Source organism: Malus domestica, chromosome 14, assembly GCF_042453785.1.
Source record: "Malus domestica chromosome 14, GDT2T_hap1".
NCBI classification, from domain to species: domain Eukaryota; kingdom Viridiplantae; phylum Streptophyta; class Magnoliopsida; order Rosales; family Rosaceae; genus Malus; species Malus domestica.
Window position 1 is genome coordinate 19,290,378 of NC_091674.1, and position 25,164 is coordinate 19,315,541.

General features: G+C 36.9%; 3 protein-coding genes and 1 long non-coding RNA gene across 4 annotated transcripts; 3 read left to right on the plus strand and 1 right to left on the minus strand.

The window, feature by feature from the left end:
* The first annotated feature begins 632 nt into the window (after positions 1–632).
* On the plus strand, positions 633–2,520 carry LOC114821123 (ethylene-responsive transcription factor CRF2-like). The gene has a single exon (XM_029093019.2). The coding sequence runs from the start codon at positions 1,273–1,275 to the stop codon at positions 2,326–2,328; it is 1,056 nt and encodes a 351-aa protein (XP_028948852.1). The 5' UTR covers positions 633–1,272; the 3' UTR covers positions 2,329–2,520.
* A 10,355-nt stretch (positions 2,521–12,875) lies between these two features.
* LOC139191578 (uncharacterized) lies at positions 12,876–13,365 on the plus strand. Its single transcript, XR_011575658.1, has 2 exons — positions 12,876–13,061; positions 13,204–13,365. It is a non-coding gene; the product is annotated as an uncharacterized lncRNA (long non-coding RNA).
* A 2,041-nt stretch (positions 13,366–15,406) lies between these two features.
* LOC103455297 (large ribosomal subunit protein uL24z-like) lies at positions 15,407–15,637 on the plus strand. The gene has a single exon (XM_008394884.2). It carries the CDS (start codon positions 15,407–15,409, stop codon positions 15,635–15,637), a length of 231 nt encoding a protein of 76 aa, XP_008393106.2.
* A 7,506-nt stretch (positions 15,638–23,143) lies between these two features.
* On the minus strand, positions 23,144–24,577 carry LOC114820830 (umecyanin-like). The gene is made up of 2 exons (XM_029092076.2): positions 24,186–24,577; positions 23,144–23,696 (listed from the first exon to the last, which is right to left on the minus strand). Exons 1-2 carry the CDS (start codon positions 24,361–24,363, stop codon positions 23,311–23,313), a joined length of 564 nt encoding a protein of 187 aa, XP_028947909.1. The 5' UTR covers positions 24,364–24,577; the 3' UTR covers positions 23,144–23,310.
* Positions 24,578–25,164: the final 587 nt, after the last annotated feature.

Genomic DNA, 25,164 nt, shown 5'->3' on the forward strand with positions numbered 1-25,164 from the left:
CCGGTGACTCTGTGAGCCTGGACTTGGGGAAAGGCATGCAATGGTTGAGGAGATAAAACCAGGCTTATAAAATTGTCCTCGTATTTGAGGTTGCCTGCCATGTGACACTTAGTTGTAAGTTACACACAAAAATAAGGTAAAATTTTCAGATGGTGAAAAATTTACATTTAAAAACCTCTAAGTACATAGCATAAGGCCATAAACTCGTAACGCCATATTCTTATTTCTACTAGTGCAATGACGAAAACACCCCCGACTGGTGAGCTCGGTAACTGAACGTTAATTAGTAATGAATAGCCATTCAATGGGGAGTAATATCACTAATTAATCTAATTTTCAGTCAAAGCAGAACCCCATGTGTCCTGTCACGTGACCCGAATCCCGAATTCCAAGAATAAGTTTTTTCTCCAGCCGCTGAGTCATCTCGGCCCCCACCCACACTTGACCCTTGCACCCTTCGGATCTCCTTCTCTCACCGGTCCCACTTCTCCACGTGTCACGCACCCCTGCCCGAATTATGCGGCGCCTGGTAAAATATCTACGAGTCCCGTCGGACTCACTCCCGGCACGTCCCGGCCCCACCCGCCTTCTAATTACATTAATTATGAAAAATAGATTTAATTATTCGGGGGACAGAAAAGGAAAAGGAAAAAAAGATTTGAGATGGCAGTTGAACCGGGTTTAGCGATTACGGCTGTTGGGGGATCCTATAAAGTGGGCAGTGTTGGTATCCGGAGAGACGGTGCTTCTTCTCTCTCGCTCGCTCTCTCACTTACTCCACACACTCCCCTCATTTCTCACTACACCCACGGCCGCCGCTCTCTCTGCTTTTCAAAACCGATTCCGAAAACATTTATTCCCTTTGCCCTTCGGAGCTTTTCTGAAAATCTCCCATTCTTTTCCCGTACCGTTTGCCGAGAAGGCCTGCCGCTTCCTCCCTCACGATCTTTCCCTTTTTACTCCTTTTCTTGACGACGCTTTCCGTGAAATTTCTCGTCGTTTTATGGTACTTTTTGGTAGTTTTCACTCCGCTTCGAGCAGCAGAAGCAGCTTCTCCTTCACGCCTGTTTCCGCTTCTTTTCTCTCACTCTCTGTCTTTATTCTCTCCGCCTCGTGTGCTCTGAAAGAATCTCATCTTTTTCCTTCTGCTTCTCCACCTCTATTTTAACCCACCACCGCTGACTCGCTCACCCACTCACTCACTCTCCCGACTCGCTCTCAATGCGACTCAGCTTCTGATTTTTACTCTCTTTTTATTTTCTTTCTAGAGATATGAATCATCCAGCTGTCAAGTACACGCAGCATCGGAGCCACACCAAGATGGTGGCAAATTCGGCCGAAACGGCGGAGTTCGAGTTGGTGAGGCCGCGTGTTGTACGGATAACGGTCACCGACGGAAACGCCACCGACTCCTCAAGCGACGACGAGGCCGAGGAGTCCTCGTTTCCTGGTGCTCGCCACCGGGTCAAGAGGTTCGTCAACGAGATTACTATAGAGTCCTGCTCAAACAGGGACACCGACTCTGCAGTTTGGAGGAGTCGGACTACGAGGACCGGGAGGAAGAGGCCGGCTGGAAAATCTGGAGCTCTGGCCAGGGGTCGGAGGGATTTGAAGGCCATTGCTGCTCCGGCGGGGAAGAAGTTCCGTGGCGTGAGACAGAGGCCATGGGGAAAATGGGCGGCGGAGATTAGAGATCCTCTGCGACGTGTACGGCTCTGGTTGGGAACGTTTGACACGGCCGAGGAAGCCGCTGTGGTGTACGACAACGCTGCCATTCAGCTGCGTGGACCCGACGCGCTCACCAACTTCGCTCCTCCTGCGGCGATATCTCCGCCTGACGTTAAGCCGGAAGTTAGCTCGGGCTTTTATTCCGGCGACGAGTCGCACAACCACCTTTGCTCTCCGACTTCCGTGTTACGGTATCCCTCGCCTTCCAACGAAGAAGCAGAGTCGCCGTGTCCGAAACAAGTTCCGGAAGCCACTGAAGCCCGAAATGTCCGAGAATACTCTTGCGTTTCGGAGAGCTTGTCCGAGTTTTCGGATTACACGAGTTTCGAAACGTTTATTCCGGACGACATGTTTAACTTCGAAACCTCGATACCTGACTACTTTGAGGAGACGAGTCTCCGAGATGATGTCGGTATTTTGAAGGAAGAAATCCCTGATTTCGGCAATTTGAAGGAAGAAATGACCGATTTCGGAAACCTGGGCGAGATGTTCGCCGATTCCGTTTGGGATTTCGGGTTCGGGTCGTCACCATGGTGCACCGACGACTATTTCCAAGACATCGGCGACTTCTTTAGTTCCGATCCTCTTGTTGCCCTGTGAGACGACAACGTCTATGCAATAATGTAGTTTTCCGGCCGTGTATTGCCGGTTTTACGGCAAGTTTTGGATCGGCGGGAACGGAAAATCGGAATGTGTTTAATTTAATTTTTAATATTTTTTGTTTTTATCAGTTTTGGTTTGTAATTTATTTACTAAGGTGAATGGACGGTGAGTTAAAGTTATGGCCCCAAACTGTGTAATCTGCATTTGTTCTTTTTCATTACCACGTGCCCGTGGCACGTGACTGACACAGAAGCAAGTCGTCGAAGGTAATATGGATTTTATAATTTTTTTTTTTTGGCCTAATTTGCAAACGCATGTGGAGGTGCACTGCACGCGTGCTGGGTTTATTTTAGAAATTTGAATTATCAAAATTTAAAGGTGATTATTTTTGAGTTAATAAGATTTGGACCCAATCTAATAGAATTCTGACCAGTTTACATACTTGTAGGTGCAAGTTATTTAATACCAATAAATTTGGATTCAGATACTCTTCAACACTTGAAAGTTTATCTCTACATTAGAGGGTGGAAAATAGGTTAAGACCTCATAATGATTTAGTAATAATATGGTTTAAATTCGTATTTGATGAGAATCAAATTTAAAATTTCTCACTTAAAAGTATTTATGTAAAATTTCTCACTAAAGTAGTAAAAAAAAGCCTTTTAAACTTTTAGTTTGGCTCAATCAACGATTCAACATTGTATTTTTACCAAAAAAAAAAAACGATTCAACATTGTATTTATATATAAAAAAAAAAGTTACAAAACCTTGTTTCCAACCAATTCATTTCTATTAACACATATATAGTAGTAACAGCGCATATTAACTTCTGTGACGTCGTGGGGTCAAAATTGTTTCCTTGAACATTAGCATATATGTCAACAATTATTTGTTTGGCTGGCATTAATTTTGTCACATCGGGCTCCATCACATCTTGGGCTCGATTCCGCCGTAGCACGATATTGTCCCATTTTGGTCCCGACCAAGCCTCACTGTTTTGTTTCTGGGAACTCACACGAGAACTTCGCAGTAGGTCACCCATAATGGGATTGCTCTCACGCGAACTCGCTTAACTTCGGAGTTCCAATAGAATCCGAAGCCAGTGAGCTCCCAAAATGCCTCGTGCTAGGTAGAGATGAGAATATACACATAAGGCTTATAGGATCTACTCTCCTGGGTAATGTGGGATGTTACAATCCACCTCCCCTTAGGAGCCCGACGTCCTCGTCGACACACATACACCAAACAGCAAAGTGGCTTTGATACCAAATTGTCACATCCTGACCCGAGCTTCATCATATCCCGGGCTCGACTCCGCCGTAGCACTATATTGTCCGTTTTGGGCTTCGACCACGCCTTTACGGTTTTGTTTTTGGGAACTCATACGAGAACTTCGTAGTGGGTCACCCATCATGGGATTGCTTTCGCGTGAACTCGCTTAACTTCAGAGTTCCGATGGAATCCGAAGCTAGTGAGCTCCCAAAAGGCCTCATGCTAGGTAAAGATGAGAATATACATATAAGGCTTACACGATCCACTCCCCTGGGCGATGTGAGATGTTATGGAACCCAAAACCAGTGAGCTCCCAAAAGGCCTCGTGCTAGGTAGAGATGGAAATATACATAGAAGGCTTACAGGATCCACTCCCCTGGACGATGTGGGATGTTACAAATTCTACTACGTTAAAATGAAATTTAGATAATGCTATAGGGGTTGTTTATTGACACTCCAAATTAACATGATATCCTACACTCCCAGTTTAGAGTTTTCTTTTTAATCTATTGCATTTCGGGTTCAAACTCACTTTTTCCTTGTTTTAGTGTAGAACATCATTTGTAAAAGCAAAAAGGTTAACATTCTGCACTCATTTTTATACAAATTTCTCTTCAATTTAATAAATGTGTATGCTAATAACAACTGTGGATAACATATCCAAATTTATATTGTTTAGATTATCACGGCTCCTTAACTACTTAATTTTCTGTACGAACTAGAAGAACAAATTACGATCTGCACGAATTAGTGGTGTACCGTATTATGTTACGAATAACTGAAAAAAAAAATAGGATTAGGATTATCTCAATTTCCTTCCATCTCCTATTCTCACATTCTCTATTTTATCTTTATCTTTCCATGCAAAATTTAATATAAGATGTTAACGTGACTAAATCATGACCGTTTAAATAAAAAAGAAAGAAGGGAAATGGAAAAAAAGAGGGGCGAGAATCTAACTTCAAAAAAATATCTCACGAGTGTTTTACTATATTGACAGGAGACGTGGCACGTTGTGATGGAATGTAGAAAGTGGAATCCATGCTTATACTTAGTGACAGGGTTATGGCGGTTCTGGGTGGGAGGGAGCTTGGAGGATTTCATTTGCTCAGAGCCGCACACGTAGATAGGGTGACCAAATGGGAGAGAGAGAGACCAAAAAACAACAATTTGGATGTGCATATTTCTCTGTCAGGCAATGAATAAAAAATGTTTGGATGAAAAAGGGAGAGAATTGTGTTGTGGAAATAAAGCTTGAAAAGAAGCCAATTATTGAAGGGTTAGACGACATCTTTATTAGATATTTGATACAACCAAGGTATAAAATATCGATGATATCGAAAATATCAGTAGTCTAAAAACACGAAAATTTCAATGGAAATATCAGGATATTATCGATATCGATAAAAATTGAATAAAAACCACGGAAATTGTAAGAAAAACTTGAAAATTTTTATTGAAACTTTGTTGGATGTTTATTTAGTCAATTATCTATTAGTTTATCACAAAAAATTGGAAGGAAATGCATTGCATGATAGATATAACTGATTTAAGTTGATTATATAGCGAGCTGGCAAACATTGTGAGTGTAGAAAATATGTAGTAATTAATGAAAAAAGTTTAAACACACCATAATCATTTATATATAATGAATTAGTACAATATTTTACACACTATACATTGCATGGTAAAATACATGAGTGACTTAGCAATGTCTAAAATATCGATGATATCGGAAATATCGGTAATCCAAAAAAATATCGGTAGTCCAAAAACACGGAAATTTCGATGGAAATATCGAGATATTATGAATATTTTAGACCATGGATACAACCATGCCTTGAGAGGATGGAGATGGACTAATAGTTTTTAGACATATATAGTCATGTTCCTTATGTAATGATTGGGTGGTTTGACTGCATTTTTCAAAAGAATAATGTTAGGAAAACTACAATTTTAAACTAAATGATATAGTTGCCCAAAAATATAAATTGGACGTACAAAGTTACAATTAAAAGAAAAAAAGAGATACGCCCAACTACATTAGATTTTTAAGAAGAAAAAAAATTCAATCATGTATACCACAACCACCACCTTATCATGGTCATTAGAACTAGCACCGCGGTGACCATTGTCACCACCACTACCATCTCTACCATCATAATCTCCACCACACTCCATGCCTCCACCACTCCACAAACAAATGTCATTGTCATATCACCTACCCTTATTGCTAGAACCATCGCTACCATCTTCGCCACCATCACCTCCCGCACCCTTAACCAACATTGCCCTTGGCACTACCCCTCACCACCATGCTATCACCACAATCGCCAACTCTCTACCACCACCTAAACCACCATTGCCACTACCAACACCATCCTTACTACCATCATCGCAACCACCATCTCCATGTCATCACTGCCATCACCATTGCTACCACATTTATTCTATAAGTATCAATGTACCACCACCACACCCATTACCATTGCCGCCAACGTCACCATGCACCACTATTACTACATAATGCCATATCTAATAGTTTAGGGCCCCTGTGTGAATTTAATAAAATGACTCTCCTTATTTTCAAACTTAATCGAAATCAGCATCTCACTCTCACTGGTTGAATACTCTTTATGAAAAAAGAGCATGACTTGTAATGTTGGGCACTTTTAAATCCACATAATGGTACATGCTAGGAGAGAAGCCACGAAAAGCCCAAGGGAGATTGAGAATCCCAAGGCCCAAGAGACTTAGAAGAAGATACCCCCGAGCACTATATCTGACCACCTATAAGCTTAGCCCAACCAGGATATGTAAAGAGCTTTCCGACTGCCAGGGCACGTGTGTAGGTTGACAGCTTTATAGCAACAGTCTCCAGGAACAGGTCTACCTAGATGTCAATCAGGCCACGTGGCAGCCTCTGGTCAGTTGCAGATAGGCAGAGACCTAGAATGGGACTTAAAGGTGGTCGGAGCGGTGTTCGGAGAGGCAGTGTTAGATAACCAAGACCGAACAGGACACTCAGCCGGCAACACTCTGAGAAAATGTGTCATTTCAACTTAATACATGTCACTACACTACTAAGTGTTTGGTTGATATGTGGAAATGTGTCAGTATGCTAGTTTACATTGTTGTCGTATGAAATGTCAAGTTGGGATACCCAAGGCTGAGGGGTTCATTGAGGGCCTATATAAAAGGGTGGGAACCTCCATTATTAAGGTCGGACAACTAGAAAAGAGAGAGAGTTCATGTTTTAGCCGAACGATATTTCTAGTCATGAAATCAATATAATATGAGCAACACAGTGAATATAGCCCAGTTTTAAGAGAGTGAACCACTTAAACCTTTGAGTCCATTCCATTTCAGCCCATATCCCAAGCCTACCAAGTGTTTAGTATTTAAATTTGTTAACCTACAAATTTTGAGCGTTAACACGACCAAAAAGAGAAACATGAAAATACGCTTGTGTTTGTCAAAAAGTAGTTCACAAGTTTTTTTGTTTGTTAATTACTAGAGAATAGTGAAAAATTAATATAATAAGTATAAGCACTACTTAATCAATTGTTATATAGATTGATTGAAAAGAAAAACCCACAATCATATGTATACTAAAATCTTTTCCTACTAGAAATTTTTTGCTGATGTGGAATGGTTAGATAAAAAAATTTGGGAGCTCCTCAGAAATTTTGGGAGCTCTGCCCAATTGCATCTTTTGCACACTCCAACGCCACTATTGTTGCCACAAACACAACCCCCGCCACCTTGCTCGTCGTTCTCTTAACATTCGTAATTGAAAACATTACTACCAAATGCAAATACACTGTTCAGTTTTTTCACCTATCATTTATGCCCATGCGTCTCTCATATGCATAGAGATAGCTATTGGCATCGGAACCCGTTGCATGTTAAGCCTTATTCCTCCATTTGAACTCTCACTCCGTATCTATGTTTGTTGATAAGATCTAGTTACAATGAGTATCAACACCATAGTTTCACTTTGGAGAGAATCTGCAAACCGAAGTTGTATGAATATCACATGTTGTTTACATGAAACCAATTGATCATTCATTTTACCAAAGTAAATGCCAGTTTTGAACGTCTATTGTATTATTGTATGTTGTTAGATTTTGAATCGAAGCACTTAAATTATTGCATCAGTTAAACCTAACGTAACAAAAGGGGGAAAGGTTGAAATCAAATCAATGGTCTGGGTTGAAGATAAAGCAATCAAGGGGTCCTTGTGCCTCACCCACTGGAGCAGCAGAAAAAATCACACAATGCCTGGCCAAACCTTAAAACTAGATGCCCCCCAATCCACAAAATCCAAACATCCATTTGCTGATTCCTCAAACAAGTGCCAAATGCCTTATTAAATAGGTTTTGGCAAATTCTGAACACAAACCAACCTTATAGCCTGCAAACGTAGCTAACATGACAAACATACCCTGAGAAACCCAATGTGTCTTTTTCTCTGTTTTTTTTTTCTTTTGCCGAATCTATTTGTGATATTTTTTTTTTTCTGTAGTGAAAAATTCTTCAAGGCTCCTTAAACTTTCCCCTACAATCATATACATCTTATGAGTATGAGCAACAATCCATTCAAGTTCAAGTCATCTCCAATGGAGAAGGCTAAAGGCCTAAACCCTAAAAAATGATTTGTATTGTTCAAAAACTCATATTCAACCGTAGCTGGGCTATAATTCTATAAAGTCCATCAAACCATTATTTGGCCAAGGGGCATCAGGCCAAATGTAGCCCTCCCTTTTAGCCTTTATTTTTTGGCATAGCTCATCATTTGCAATAATTGATTAAAATTCAGCTGCTAGATTTGAAGACATCTAATAGTAGTTTAATTAAATTAACCAATAAATTTAAAGTATGAACTTAAAACTAATAAATTATTGAGGTGCTATGTTTAGCTATTTTGGTTGTAGATGATATATGAGTATGACCTGATACTGTTCATTTAAAAATAAATCTGAATGAGACTACGTTTAGCCTTTTTGATTGGAGATGACCTCAAGTGATCATCAATATCGGACATGTCATCAACAAGGATGGCATGTGAGCCAATTGCAAGACTGGTCAGCACATGCCTAGGGGTTTTTGTGGTCGGAGTGGTAATAATGTACTCGAGCCATGTAAATGCATGAACCAACCAAACCAAAACTTCCAATCATGCCACAAAATACAATGCTGATTGCTTACCCATCAACGTCATTATCCACCTCAAGTATAAGTATTAGAGAGCACTTATATTTTTATTAAAAGTTTCAATGTGCTTCTAATATAACCGCTTTTATTAAAAGTGATTCTGACCATCAATATTTTTTAAAGAAACACTTCCTAACGAAATTTTAGTCAAATTCTCTTTAAATGTAAATCATGATGTTAACACGTATGCAACTATATGCAATCTTAGTAGTATACAAGTGAATCACGTGCTCTTGTATGTCCAAGACATACTTGATATACCAAAACAATGACATATTTGTTGTAAATAAGTTTCTCTCATCAAATTATTAACAATGTACAAGAAATTATGAATGATAACGTGTAAAGTTATCTTGTAGCTAGATTTCTCATTTTCACTCATCAAACTATGGTTTACTTACAACAAGCCATGAATCTTTACATGAGGAGCCAAATATTTTTCGTTAAGTAACGTTACACTTATCACCTAATTATATTACTCATTTATATTATTTCTATAATATAGATAGAATTTACTAATGCATGTAGGTTTCATTTTTATTAAAAAGATAATATAAATAAAGGTATTATTAGACCGTAAAAATAGCATTTTTGTTTTTACTACCTCCCATTTGCGACTTACTTCGGGACACGAGCCTATGTGTACCTCAGCCTTTGTCGGGGGTAGGCCCTCTGTTCTTTTAACAGAGGAAGTCACAAGACCCAGGCCCCAACCACGCTTCAAATTTCCCGCACAAAACGCCAAAATCTTGCAGATTTACTTAGTTCCCACCTCCCCAATAATCACTCAATCACAGCCGTACACGTCATGTCAGGCTAACGGTTTTCCTTCCATCCCACCTCCAGCGGCGCAAGTGATACAACTGGGCCTTTTGCCTTTGGGCCCCATTCTTTGTCCTGGTCCCCACCTCCTTCTCCCAATCCAGCTCACTCTTCACTGTGTCTCCGCCATCCGATTGCGATTGCGGTCCCACCTGCCGTGGCCTTGCGTTTTTGGATAAGAGCACCACCAGGCCCACTGATTTGTGGGCTTTTGTTTTTTTTCTTACAAGGCCCATTTGAGATTGTGTGGAAGGCACGGGATTAGATTTTGTGTTTTTTGACTTTTCTCAACGGTTTTGGTCGGAGAGTTTCCTTTCTCCGCGTCTATATTTTTGTGGTTGTAAATTCTAAACAGATATCCAAGCTATCAAAGAGATTCGAAATCACTAATATTTGTCCCATTCATAACAATTGAGGGACACGAAGGATTCATGTAATCACAACAATCCCTTACATCCAAAAATATCTCTCTCATTTTCTCGGGTTTTTTTTTTTTTTTTTTTTTTTTTTTTTTTTTTTTTTGGGTTTGAGAAACAACATGGTTGAGGGTTTGCCATTTATTTTTAATGTTAAAGTTTGGGGCTTTACTCTTTTATTGTAGTTTGGTGTTTAAAACTAACTAAAAGTGTATTAAGGCATATAGTGTTTGAAGAAACAAAAAATGAAAGTTATAAAATACTTTTCTAGTGCTTTCTAGAGGAAGTATATGTTGAATACGTTTCGATGAAGAACTAAGAATTTTAATGATGATTGTGTTGCATCTCATAAAACTATTTTCAACAAAAACATTTATGAAAGAGTCATTCTTCTGTACAACCACTCCTTTATTGTCATTCCTAATATTTCACAAAGTACTCTTAATTTCCTTTTTATGAATGAAGCTGAAGGAGGTAACTTTTAAACTTGAGATATTTCTTAACATTGGGAAGAAAAATACTATTTTGCTACAACTGTTACGTGGTTACGTGTCGTGAGTGAGGTGCGTCTTTGTTCTGTGTTTGTTTCTGAAACCATCATAAAAGTAAAAAAAAAAAAAAAAAAAAAAAAAAGACACATTAGGGCCCACAATTTGGACTAGTCAAAACATTGGGCAAAATGCACATTTGTCTTGGGCAGGCATCTGAGGGCTTCTAGTGTCACTTCTTGATCCCGAGATACGTCTAGAATCAAAGGAATACAAATTAGCAATAAAGGGTATAAAACTCCAGTGCCATAGTCCACATCGCTACACTAATTGAAATCATTTTCTCTAGCCATTAAATGTACTCTGCAAGATGAAGTAGTTAGGCTTTCACCATAAAACTAATTGGTAATATGGAAAGTAACTCAATTTCTTATAAGCCCTTGCAAGGTTGTCTTTTTACCGATATGAGACTCTTTTACCTTCACATCTTTACACACACCTCACATGTGGCGAATTCAAGCCAAACACACATATAACACAATTAGGGTGACATGAAGCACGTGTGACCGTCAGACTTCACATATGGGCCAACTTGCGCTGATGCCACGAAAAAGTTGGGGTTCCACCATAAAATCAATTGCAATATGGGGAGTAGCCTAACATCTTATAAGCCCTTACAAGGTTTTTCCTTTACTGTTATAGGACTTTTTACCTTCACATCCTTAGACAAGAAACAACCCCAAACCGTGAGATTAGTTCACCAAGCAAATAAAAACCCAAATAAGCTGGAAGCTCGTACTTTTGTCACCGTCTGGAGTCTAATCATTTAGCATTTAGTTGGGTTAGAGATGATCTAACAAAACACGTCCAAATACTTTTAAGTAATACTTTAACATGCTTATAAAAAAAAAAAACTAATTGCATGCAAAATGAACAGACGTGCTTTTTATAACCATCACAAACTTTCATGGTCGTCATCACTTAAGGTTAACAACACATCTTTAAGTATTTTTACTTGCTTTCCAATCAACAGGAAAGAAATATTCAAAATTGAGATATCTTTCAATGTCACGAAGAAAACTAGAATTTTGACCAATAGCTGGGTATTATTATTTTAGGTATAGAATTAAAGGAAAAGAGGACTAAGTTTAGAGAGTGACCATGCATAAAATTATGAAACCACTCCATTTATTTGAGGTTGTCCCCAAATCTAAATATCTAGCTAGCTGCTGGCTTCCCTTTTCCAAAAAATCAAATCCGTACAACGATATTTGCGGTAAGAATAAATGCAGAAATTAAAAATTTCAGACCAAAAGTGTGTATTATCATGCAATGCGGGCGGAAAATCAGGCAGGTAGTGTCAAATGGGAGCCAAGTTGAGCAACAACCCGACACCAAGAGTGATGATGCAGAATATTGAGTTAGATTTCCTCTGTGGGTCTCCACACTGGATTCGAATACATTTGGATTTTGGAGGACATTGAGATCTCACATGAGCTTTAATGCATGGATGGATGATATTTATTGTAATATCATTCAACTCATTTGTGAGAGCAATTTGTATGACATGAGTACACTGTTACATTGACGTTTCATGCTAATTATACAAAGACATGTGATGAGAATTGACATATATTTTTGTATTGTTGGTATGAAACGTCACCGTAGCAGCGTGCTTATACTATACAAGTCCTTCTCCACTCCAACCAGGCACTTCTTTTGAGTTTCTTTTTTGCACTTTCAATCTTGCTTTTGTTCTCTTTATCCAAATGTCTTTTCCTTTTTCTTGCTGGTTTCTTTTTGTTTATCCAAATTTTATTCCTTTTTTCATGTCCTCAAAATGTGTTATGCCATATCTCATCTAACCATTGTGAATTTTTCAGCTAGTAGAAACAAAGATGTGCACAGAACAATGTGAGGTTAAAAGGAATACTGGTTTGTTTTTTACGATTAAGTTGTTATTCTTTCTTACCTATAAATGACATATTTGATGAAATGACTTTTTACAAACATATAGAGAGTAGGGTTTTTATCACAAATGGTTCTTGAAATTGACTCATCTCATCAAAATGATCATTGAAATTGAAAATCAATCAATGTAATCCTTGAAAATTGGTGTCGCAAATCAATGTGATCATTCCATTACAATTCCGTAAAAAATTATGTTATGTGCTGATGTGGCACGTAACTGAGTTCCACAAATATAATTCAATATTGCTATGTGGACTTAAAATATTTAAATAATTAAAAACTTAAAAAAAAGGAAAAAAAAAAGAAGATGACTGTTCATCATCTTCTTCTTCTCATGAGTAATCACAGGAGCAGACTTGTCGTTTGCGCCTCTGCGAGAACGGCCTTCGAGGTCGACCAAGCTCCAACTTCCGCCACTTCGTCCAATCTTTTGCCTTTTAGGGTTGGGTACGGGTTCGACCGGCACAGGTTGGAGCCCAGGTACCCTCTGATCATCGACGACATCGACTTACTTATGACAGAGGTTGGGATGCGCATTCCGACGGTAATTCCTCCATTAATTTGCTTTTTCTTCCCGTAATTTCACAATTTCTAATTTATTTTATTACATTTTCGATTTAATGTTTGAATTTTGTATTTGAATTTTGGGGATGTGTTGCTTCATTGTGTGGTGGGTGCAATATTAGGGGCTTTGGGCTTCTGGATATCATGCATATAGTTCCTGATTCGGAGCTAAAGTGGAGGGGTGCAGCTTCCTGGGGTGGGAGAAGAAGATGACTGTTTTTTTTTTTTTTTTTGTTTTTGTTTTTGTTTTTTTAATTATCCAAAAATAAAAATTGTTTTTTTTATTATTATTTTAAAGTATTTCTAATCCACATGACAATATTAATTAGTCTTGTGGGATCTATTTATGTGCTACATCAGCATATAACATAATTTTTTATGGAATTGTGACGAAAAGATCACATTGATTTTCGACACGTATTTTCAGGATTACATTGATCGATTTTCAATTTTAGGAACCATCTTGATGAGTTGAGTCAATTTAAAAAACTGTTTGTGATAAAAACCCTAGAAAGTATATATGTACACGTGTTATAATGTAATTTATCTCACAGAAGAAGCTGAATTTTTTGCGGCCAAAATGAGTTTAAAACCAAAATTTGAGTGGATCTACAATATGAATCCTCTTCCATTGTACACGTTCTCAAAATGATTTTGAAAATTATCGATACTCTGCCCTTGGGCTTGGGTTAAAGTTTGAAGGCCTGTCTAGTTGGAATATTAATGGGCTAAACTGGTGGTCCATTTCCTTTGAAACCATACCCAAACCTTATTCAGTGATGAACAGCATTTGTCCATTCTCAAGGGTCAAGTCTCTGCCTTTTCACATTGTTAATCTAAGAGTTGTTAAGGTTTTTCATAGTAGTTTATGTGAATTTGATCACAATATATGAAAATCAGATCGTATGCGTTTGATTCCTATAACATTGTTTTTGTCATGTGAAAGTTTAGTAATTCTAAAAGCTATATATTCTACAAGAATTAAACTCAAAATTTTTTACTTGCTGAGAAAGGCCTAAGCATTATAAAGGTTAAATTGGATTAATGGTCCCTGTGGTGGTAGGTTAATCCGATGATAACCCCGTGGTAAAAAAATTTGGATTTAAGCCCTCATGGTGAAGCTTCAGTAGGATTCAAACCCAAAATTAACATTGACATCAACTTCCATTAACATTTCCACCTTGATTCTTTGGTTCTGCCTCTCCCCACCTGGTTCTTTGCATCCCATCTCTCTCTCTCTCTCTCTCTCATTTTCTCTCCAGACTTTCAACCTGGAGCAAACCAATGGATATTTATCTGCATCCCAGCACCCAAATCATAGAGTCATAGCTATAGTTATGGAACATATGAGTTAATTAACTAATCATTTTCAGCTCCAAAATAAAAGAAATCAAGAAATCGGAGTCGTGAGGGCATAGAACAGAAGACAAAGAAACTAATCGTAGCGAAGTTGCCAAGGCAGCGATATACAACAAGATTACAGATTTATCCATAGATGACGAACAACAATAACCAGTCGAAGCGACGAACACGAGAAAGGAGGGGAAAAGAAGAGTAAGAGAAGAGAATACATAGGTGAGAGAAGGGTAAAATTGAAAAAAATGAAAACCAAGAAAAGGGCATGAGTATTTATGGTTGGATTTATCCAATATAAATCAACCTTTAAGTGGTCTACTACATGTAATAGAAATGTAATATTGGAGAAATAATGTTGATTGTGATTTGATCTCTTAAAGATATTAATCCTATATCATGTGTCTTATATTGGAAATAGGATTGATGGAATCCTTAATTGACTATAATTATGATTAGGGGTGGGTTCAAAAAACCGAAAACCGAAAAAAACCGAAAACCAAACCGAACCGAGGCCGAAAAAAACCGAACCGAAAAAACACTGAACCGAAACTGTCAAACCGAACCGAACCGAATCTAACTGGTTCGGTTTCGGTTTTTGAGGTTCGGAAACCGAACCAAACCGAACCGAACCGATATATATATTTAATTTTTTTTTAAATATTATAAATAGTTTAGTCATGCAATCATAACAAAACATACCTTGTTGCTAAGTTGGTTTCGGTGAACCTTTTCAAGCCCCAAGGCACGGGTTCGATCCTCCAGGATGTCTGAGATGTTTTTTTATTTTTTGGAGAACTTAACAAAACCCTTTAACCCTTTAACCCTAGCAACCATACCCATACCTTTTATTTTTTTTCATTCCCTTCCTCTCTCTCGTTCCCAGCCTCCTCTCCTCCAGTGTAACCCCAACCCAGCGCAGCCGAGCCTCCTCTCTCTCGCCGAGCCTCCTCTCCTCCAGATGTCCGATCGATGCCGGTGCGCAAGGACGACGAGGTCCACATCGAGCGGATCACCCGAGAGAAGGTGAACGGGTCCACCGTCAATGTCGGCATCAACCCCTCCAAGGTCGTCATCACCAAGCTCCGCCTCGACAAGGACCGCAAGTCTCTGCTGGACCGCAAGGCCAAGGGCCGCGCCGTCGCTGACAAGGACAAAGGCACCAAGTTCACCGCAGAGGATATCATGCAAAACGTCGATTGATTTCGATCGATTTCATTTGGGTTCGTGTTTTTGTTATTGAAATGAAATTAGCGACTGTCAAGTTAAGCACTTTAGTTTTGATTATGCTTTAATGGATTTGGCGTTTAATCTAATCTTCGATTTGAGAAAAAAAAAAAATTTGGTTCTGCACTGTGATGCTTGCTTGTTCTGCACTCTCGCCATGTCTGCACTGGTGATTAAATTCTGGATGAAGCATTTACATTTTTCGGGATGCTGGATGAAGCAATGAAGTAGCTGTTAATTGTTCTTTACAACCCAATGCCAAAAAGTACAGCAGTATGCAAACATAAGTTCATAACAGAAGGTGGAGTTTAGAAGTACTGAATCATATCACTTGTCTCAGATGTTTGTTTAGGTTACTGGACCTGTTTTTTTCTGTTTGTTTCTCGGGAAAATTTGCAGGCCCACCTGGTTTCATTTCTCTGGTTGTTGGATTTGCAAGGTAAAGTTTTCTGGGTTTTTACTTTGTTGCTCCAAAAGGGTCTTAGAAAGTCTAATTCTTTGAAACATTTATGTGGGTTTTGTTCAGTTGGTGGGTTGTAAATCTCTTATGGATAACATCTAAATTTTCATTTTTTGGAGGAAAAAAAAAAAAAACCGAAAAAAAACCGAAACCGAACCGAAAAAACCGAACCGAAAAAAAAACCGAACCGAAAAAAACCGAAAAAAATATGGGCCGAACCGAACCGAACCGAAATTTCGGTTTGGTTTCGGTTTTGGCAAAAAACCGAACCGAAAAGAACCGAACCCAGCCCTAATTATGATACTTAACTTAGAGGCTAAGAAAGTAAGTTTAGGTTTCCTATATGGATGGAAACCCTATCTTTTAGCCTATATATATAAACACCGGTCCCTATAAGCCCTAGAAACACAATACAATGCTTCCCATATAGTAGTTGTATTCGGCTAGGAGTTTATAGAAGATCTTGGTGTTGCCATGCTCTGCTACTTTTGGTTTCAACTTCCATGGCCATCATTGAAATCAGGTCAGTTACTCATTCATTTGTGTTTTAATTGTATAACCTAATAAGGCTAACAGTTGGTATCAGAGCCTCTGGTTATATAATTAAAACCTATTAAGTTCGACAATACATAGAGTTGTTTTACAAAATACATAAACTGAATTTTGGTCTTAAATTCAAGTGTGATTCCATATCCTTGGCGTACTAATATGATATGTTCAGCTATATTCTATGATCAGTTCCTTTTGATCCTAAATTCAAGTGTTAGTTAAATATTAAAAAAATCACAGATAGAGGTCGGTTAAAGAGCACAGGCCGACGGGGCTTACGATTGTGTTGTTCATGGTATCAAGATTATTTCTCACTAATTAATCTTATGGCACGAATTTGAATTTTTTTTATCAGAAATAGCTATAAACCGTGTTTCAATCCTATAATCATATTGAAATTTGGAGAAGCATATATATATATATATATATATATATATATATATATATATATATATATATATATACATTTGTATATCGTGCTAATATGTAAATATTTTGCAGTGGGATCCAACACATGGATTGAAGTATAAAATTTATATGGTGATGATTGCTTCGAATTCCAACAGTTTTCCAGATTATACCTATTATAATTACATATAATATATGGTCAGATTGATGGCATTTTTATGCAGGCCCTTTTGCATATAATTTGTTTTAGTTGAACTACCAAAGTCTGGAAGTTGCTAGTAATTTGATCAAGCAAGCACATGTAATTTTTAAAAGCCAATATATATGATTAGTCAAATTTGATTACCACCAATAGTTCTAATAAGGGAATGATAAAGAAAATTTGATTAGTCAATTCATTGGATTAACTAGGATTGAAAAGCATGGAATATTTCAGAGTTTTTATTTCAATTTTAATGCTAATATTTTGGTTGACCATATACTGCTTATGCATAAGTTGAAGCCATGAGGTTGGGGTTCCTCTTTACACAGCCAGCGGCTGCGGCCTATCGCGGCACCGCCTCAAGGGTTTCAAGGCGGGCTCTATTATGTTGGATTCATGAAATGTTATATTGTTCTCGCAAAATCCAACCATGTCATGACATCTTTCTGATTGTAGGAGACGGAATGTCATATCTAGGGATGGGCAACGGTTATGGTGGGCGGGTAACCACGGTTATTTATCAATAACCGTTTATTCTCAAACCCGCATAACCGTTTACCCGTTGGGTAATTGTCTAAACGGTTATACCCATACCCATAGCCGTTTATAAACGGTTAATCATACTTATAACCGTGTACCCATTTAACCGTAACCATTTAGTACCCGTTTACCCATTTATCATTTTTAAACCCGTTTATCCTTTCTTTTTTACCATTTACTCATTTTTCACCCGTCTACGTGTTTTTTAACAACTTGAAAATTAAAAAAAAAAAATTTGTCATAATTTTGTTTATCTAACAATTAAACACCGTTATAGGTACATTCATCATACATTTCTGCATTTTAATTTTTTAAGTCCATATACCATTCAAATAATTGAAATAATAGATTACAGACGATATTTTTAACTGTTAGCAATGAAGGTAATATAAAATTTGCTAAGTATTCTTGGGTTACGAAAACTGTTAAAAGACAATATTCTTGGGTTATTTGACTCGGAATGTAAAGTATTAACATAATATATATAATGGACCATGAAATTTAAAGTGGTTAGGAAAAACTATATTATATTAGCTATAGAAATCATGCACTATAGTCAATAGCATTGATTTAAGTTTTGTCCGATAGGGAACATGGTTTGTGTTAATTTTACATATATAAAATAAATGGGTAAATGGTTACCCGTTTATAACCGCGGTTAATACCCATAACCGCCCATTTAAATTTCGCGGGTAAATGGTTATACTCATAACCGTTTATTTATCTAAACGGTTACCCATAATCGTAACAGTGAAATTTATATGGGTGGGTAACCGCCGTTACCCATAACCGATGGGTATTTGTCCATCCCTAGTCATATCCTATAATTTATCAATACTATTGGGATATGTTGTGCCTACCTATGATTGTGAGAACATATGTTAAAGTTGTGTTGCAGGAATGCATGCATATGCTAAGTTTATATATGTCTATATTTGAAAGCAGGTCAATATAAATTTTGGCAACTTTTGTTATTGCATCTAGAGCATCACGGATATGGCTGTTTGTTTCAAGGATGTGTAAGGTGACACAATTTCTTCTAATTTTTCCGTGAACATGGCATATGATAAATTGTAACTAATTTGCTTGAACCAATTTTTCATGAGATGTGGATAAAATTGTATGCCATTAACAGTGTAAGAAACCTACATGCCTAATCAATCGGGTTTTCTATAATTTGCTTTCCTATCTCAATAGTCATTTAAATTATACATGACTAGTTAACTATGAAAAATTGATGTATAATTTGTGGATTGGCTGAGAATGACAGAAAGTATCCAGTGACAAGAACAAGGGTAATATACAAATGAATAAGGTTTGTAGTAATTATGTGACAATACTCATTTGTATTTTTATCTATTCTTATATGAGAACTTTGGTTGGTCATGTGATTATATATATGTTTACAAAGAAGTGGTGAACATATGAAGGCATGAGGTATGTAATCCATTCAAAGTATGTGGCTTAATTGATAAGCATGAATTTTCAAACATGTATTATTGTTTGTGATTTTTCCTATGCCTAAAGAATTTAAACAGTGCTTTGATTAGTAAATTTTTATGTGTCATAAGGGGAGAAGAAAAGAAACTTTTCAAGGCTAATGTAGGGCATATATTGGAGATGTTTTCTATGGAAGAAAATAATTTTGGTTGTTCCTTCTATTTAATTTGGTATTTACAAAGCTAATGCATGATTTTAATGCTATGTTTAGTAGTTTTGTACTACGGAAAGGAATATATAAAAAGGAAAGGAACATGTTTAACTTAAGAAAACATTTGAGCAATTTAGCTTTTAAGTAATTGACTCCATAATGATAAGTATTGACATTCATGTGGTGGAATGAAACTTGTTCTATATGTGATTAATCTCTTTCAAGTATGCTGTCAGGTTTATTGAGATTAATTTAATGTCAAAGGGAATCATGAAGGAATTAGTGCCATTTGTTGGCAAGACTCGAAGCTCGAATCAGGTTATAATAATTTTGTCACTTACATTTAATTAATCCATGTGACTTCTTGTATTGTTTCAGGGCAGAGTTGATCAATGTCTTGTCAACTAAGCAAGCCATAGCCACTTATTTGATGCTGGGACTATGGTTTTTAAGTTATTTTGATCAACATTGCATCTTAATTAGAATAAAAGCGATAATCTTCAGCCCCCAAGTGTGGATTGTTTCTTTTAGTTTAATTATGATGGCATGGTATGGGTTTTATTTCATAAGAGTAGTGAAAGCTTCATCTGCCCATAGGTGTTGAAGTTTTTCATGAAGGTACTCTTGAGACATAAAATCTAGTACTAGAAACTAGTTAATTTTCTGCCTATAGGTGTAAATTAACCTAGTTTCATGAAGTTTATTGGGGATAAAGTTCCATGCCATCAGTTGCAAATATTTCCACTATGAGCCCCATAATAGGTTGTGGTTTTAAGGCATGGAAATCAGTTGCATCATGACGTATTTTGTGTCTCTTCATGAGACTTCTTGATACAAAGTATTGGACCCATGAATGTTAATCAAGGATTGCTAAGGTACGCATTGTTTAAATCTTATGCTTGTAAATCTTTTCAATTTGAACTATGATGTCGGTTTAGAGGATGAAATTTGACTACTAAAGTTTCCTTTGGACATTGAAATTGAAATGATATGAAATTGAGTTTGTTATGGATGCATAAAATCATGATAGATGCACATAATTGGTTCCAGCAGATTATGTCACTTGATTTAAATCAGGTGAACGACACATCTAATGGTCACAATGATCTGAATTTTGGATATGTTCAACATATAGATGTCTACTATATGTCTGCAAAGTTTGGTAATTTTCTGCCATGTATGTTAATTATGGTGAATTTACTAGTAACCCATGCTCGTACAGCAGTTTTACTGGCAGATTGTATTAGTCTTTTTGAGACGTGACTTTAGACTACTATTTTGACCCAAAATGGCTGTATATTTTTATTTTATGAAGATAAGTATGTCTATTTTGATCAGTATAAATTTGGTAGCAATCAAGCTTATAAATTAATTATGATTAATTCTAAAGTAAGTGTAACTCGTTGCTGAAATTCTGTTTGACAACTTTATGTTGGTTGTAATGTCTATTTTATTATGTCCAAATATAAAGCAGTTTTATTTAGGTACATCTTTAAAAGAGTGTTTGCCCAAGTGGGAGAATTAGTGAACAAATATTGGGCTTCACACTCGTTAACTTATTTGCAAGTATAAATTCTGAAAACTTTGTGGGAGTTGTTCTAAAATTTTGAGCACTAAGTGGATTTGCATGAATCTATTAAGGCGTTATTCTATCTTCCATGAATTTGTGTTACTTGAATGTCTATAATATGTTTAAGTTGCATGAATGGATACTTGGTATATGCGTACATTTTTCTGTTATTTGGAATCATTTGGATTTCTTGGTTGATCATTTGTTTTGAGGCTCATAAGGACTTAGCATAAATGTGAAATTATTAATACATATAAGATGGTTGTTGGATACATGTTTTTTGTGTAACAGTGGTGAATGCTTTCATGCTTAGTTGTACCTTTCATTAAGGTAATATGCATTCATTGACTGAGTAAGGCTATTCCCAAAGGCATATTTTCAAAAGTATGATTTGAGTATTGATTTGCAAATTAAGTAACAATGTTGTAGATCAGTGGGAGATTGAGTTTTGTGTTAGTAATGCCTTACATTTGCAGATGACCTATAATGTATGTATAGAATCCATGTATTCAGTTTAATCTTCAGTTGGATTCATTAAGTCACATTTTTGTGTGCTAGTCATTTATCTGATGAAATATATGTCGGATATCAAGTTGTTATCAAACTGCATACTAAATGGCATGGCATGGTCTGATCTATGCGTTAGTTGTGAGGATTTCCATCTGCCCACAGGTGTTGGAAATCACCATTAAAGTAACTGGTAAAGTGCATAGATCAGTGTAAAAAACATGTTAATTCATTTGCTTATAAGTGTTGGATTAGTTTGTTTTATGAAGCTTCTGGGTATTTTACTTGGACATGTGCCTATTTAGTACTTTCAGTTGTGTCTGTTGGCTTCAAACATTGTATGTGTGCTTGTTATTGGTTTATTGAAAGTGATGCGTGATTGTTTTGAGATGTACTCACGCCTGCAGGTTATGGTGGTTTCATTAGATGAAGGATATCTGCATTGGCAGATTTAAGGCTTCGAAAAAGCGTAAAAGTGTAATTTGTGTGTTACAATAAGGTGGACCTGAGATGATATAAAGTAAGACATTTTGGTTAACTTAAAGTTTATTTAAAGTTTCATCTCTTGATCATAATTTGTGTTTCATGTGAATGAGGATCTTAGCATGTGTGATTATGAAGGTTCTGGATTGTGTCAACCCTACAACCTTGTTAGTTCCATGTTGAGAAATGCATTTGATAGAAACTGCATTAAGGACGAGATGTAATCACTGTTACATGCCCACTAAAGAGACATTAGTCTCCAATCTCAAGTATAAACATGAATATTACATTTTGTAGACCAAGTGGGAGAATGTTGGATTTATTCAATATAATCAACCTTTAAGTGGTGTACTACATGTAATAGGAATGTAATGTTGGAGAAATAATGTTGATTGTGATTCGATCTCTTAAGGATATTAATCCTATATAATGTGTCTTATATTGGAAATATGATTGATGGAATCCTTAATTGACTATAATTATGAGGCTAAGAAAGTAAGTTTAGGTTTCCTTTATAGATGGAAACCCTGGCTTTTAGCCTATACATATAAACACCGGTCCCTATAAGCCCTAGAAACACAACACAATGCTTCCCATAGAGTAGTTGTATTCGGCTAGGAGTTTATAGAAGATCTTGGTGTTGTCGTGCTTTGCTACTTTTGGTTTCAACTTCCATGGCCGCCATTGAAATCAGGTTAGTCACTCATTCGTTTGTGTTTTAATTGTATAACCTAATAAGGCTAACATTTATGAGAAACAAAATCCGGGATTAGAAGAAGTGTAGGAAAAGAAAAGGGTGTGAAATTTTGGGGTTGGAGTTGGTGATGGTGGTGACTGGTGTTAGAATTTTACCTGCATTCCTTCTAACAAAAATATCTTGGAAAAAAAAAAACAAAGAGAGGAAAAGTAGCTCTCAAAATTGAAAATTCTAACGGAAATGTTAATTTTGGGATTAAATCCTAACAAAACTTCACCATGAGGGTTTAAATCCGAATTTTTTCACCACTAGGGTTATCTTCCTACTAACCTATCACCATGGGGACCATTAATCCAATTTAGCCCATTATAAATAATCTAAAGTAGGATTCGATATAAATATAATGAAATAGTAATTTAAGGTTTTAGATGAATTATTAAGATTATTTAATGTCATAGGGATAAAAATCCATTTTCCAGTACAATGTTTGACAAAGAATTTTCTCTTAATTATAGTACGGATGATATATCTCATAAAATTACTTTGTCAAGGGCAATATCACAAAGTACATATAATCTCTATTTACATCAAGAGAGAAAAGAAGACGGTCAATAAACCAGAAGCCATGCCAACATTTTGAATGGTGATGGCTGAGGAAGGAGCATGAGCAGGCGCATCTGTGACGGGGGCAGGCGCGCCAGCGGTGGTCTCTTTGACCTTGGAAACAAGCTTGAATGGGGAAATCTTGCCAGACGATCCGGGCTTGTTGACGACCTTGATGTGGAGCTTTTGGCCAAACTCGCAGTGCTTGCCGACGCCACTGTAGTAGTAGTGGTCACCTGGTGCTGTGAGGTTGAGGATGGTTGGTCCGTAGTAGTACATGTAAATGACATTCTTCTGTGTGCATTTGTCGAAGTCGTCCTTGTTGATGACTACTACGTTGCCAGAGCCTGGCCTGTAGGGGAAAACTGCAATTCGGACGACACATTCAAGCAAGAATCGTTAGATATATAGATACACCAAATGGTATTTAAGAGTACATAAACCTAAATCTTGAAAATTTGTAGGCCAAGCCAAACTTTCTTTGATGTACGTAGCTCAAAGGATTTTCGATTTTCGTCCTCATTGTTTAATTTGAAAACAAAAATCATTTAGAATAGTAAATTCGAGTATTATATGTATCTTACAAATGTATGTACAAACAAATTATTTAAATTATTTTCAAGGATCAAACAAAAACTCCTTGTTTGTATTTTAATCTAGGGTTTCGTTTTGAACCTCATTGCTTGAGTTCAAAACTGAAACCCTTTCGAGCCAATCATATAGATCACTCGTTCAATTATTGATTAGAACCCTAAGTCGGGAATTCAAAGCCTTTTGTACAATATAGAAGATGAAAATGGATGCTATTTTCTTTCCTTTCTTAAATTTGAAAAATCAACAAGAAATTCTCTTACCAAGTCTGTCACCAACACCAAAGGTTCTTGGGAAAGCCCAGTCCTCGTAGAAGGTTTTGTTCTCAGGTACAGACCAGCCCTCTTTTCCTCCAACAATGTGAGTGAAAGCAGTCACTGATCCCATCAAGAAGCAGCCGATCGCTGCCGCCATAAACACCGCAAACTGAATCTTTTCCATCTTGCCTCCCGGCTTTCTATATATCTTTCGATATATATTTTTTCTTACATAAATTTATTTGTTTCCCTAGTGAGCCGGTGTTGAAGGAAGCTTAATTATAATAAAATAATAAAAAATAATAATAACAATATTAACCTAGTTCTTGTTTCCTTCAACACAAGACGGCTAAAAGAACAATGAGATGCATGCCTGCTATTAAAATTGTTTGGAGTTGCTTGATCCTGTGAGGCTGTGATTGCATGGGAAGTGCATGGTATTTTAAGGGTTTTGGACGAAGTCAACGGTTATGTTGTTAGAAATATGAGATGGGGATTTTGCCTATTTTCAAAGGAGAAGAGGGTTTTTAGCACGCAAAACTAACAATCTGCATGCAGCGATGTGGTTATTTTTGGAGAAATGACAAATAAATATTTAAATAATCAGATGCCTTGTTGAAACCTAATTAAGCAATTTGTTAATTAATAAACGATTCACTGATTTGATTATGCTTCTTTTTGATACGAAATCGTTTTCAGGTTAGTTAATTAATGACTTTAATCTATTAATATGACTATATGGTTAATTTATCGTTAAACTTGTTAATCAACTGTAATTCTGAACAGGATGATCATGGACATTGTACTTGGACTAGCTTTAGATTATACCGTAATCACGCAAATCCACAAGAACATGTATCATGGCTCACCAAACACTAGTACCGTTTCTGGTTTTCACTGATAATGTAGGTTACATGTACATAGAGTTTATGACAATAAGAGTGTAAAGGCCACCGGAGGAAGAGGAGGTAGTCTGTGTGTTTAA

Bases quoted from the DNA above. Each gene is read 5' to 3' on its own strand.
- LOC114821123 (XM_029093019.2), top strand. From the start codon at position 1,273: ATGAATCATCCAGCTGTCAAGTACACGCAGCATCGGAGCCACACCAAG.
- LOC103455297 (XM_008394884.2), top strand. From the start codon at position 15,407: ATGCCGGTGCGCAAGGACGACGAGGTCCACATCGAGCGGATCACCCGA.
- LOC114820830 (XM_029092076.2), bottom strand. From the start codon at position 24,363: ATGGAAAAGATTCAGTTTGCGGTGTTTATGGCGGCAGCGATCGGCTGC. The intron at 23,697-24,185 runs GTAAGAGAATTT...TCCGAATTGCAG, and splicing joins TGGTGTTGGTGACAGACTTG to TTTTCCCCTACAGGCCAGGC.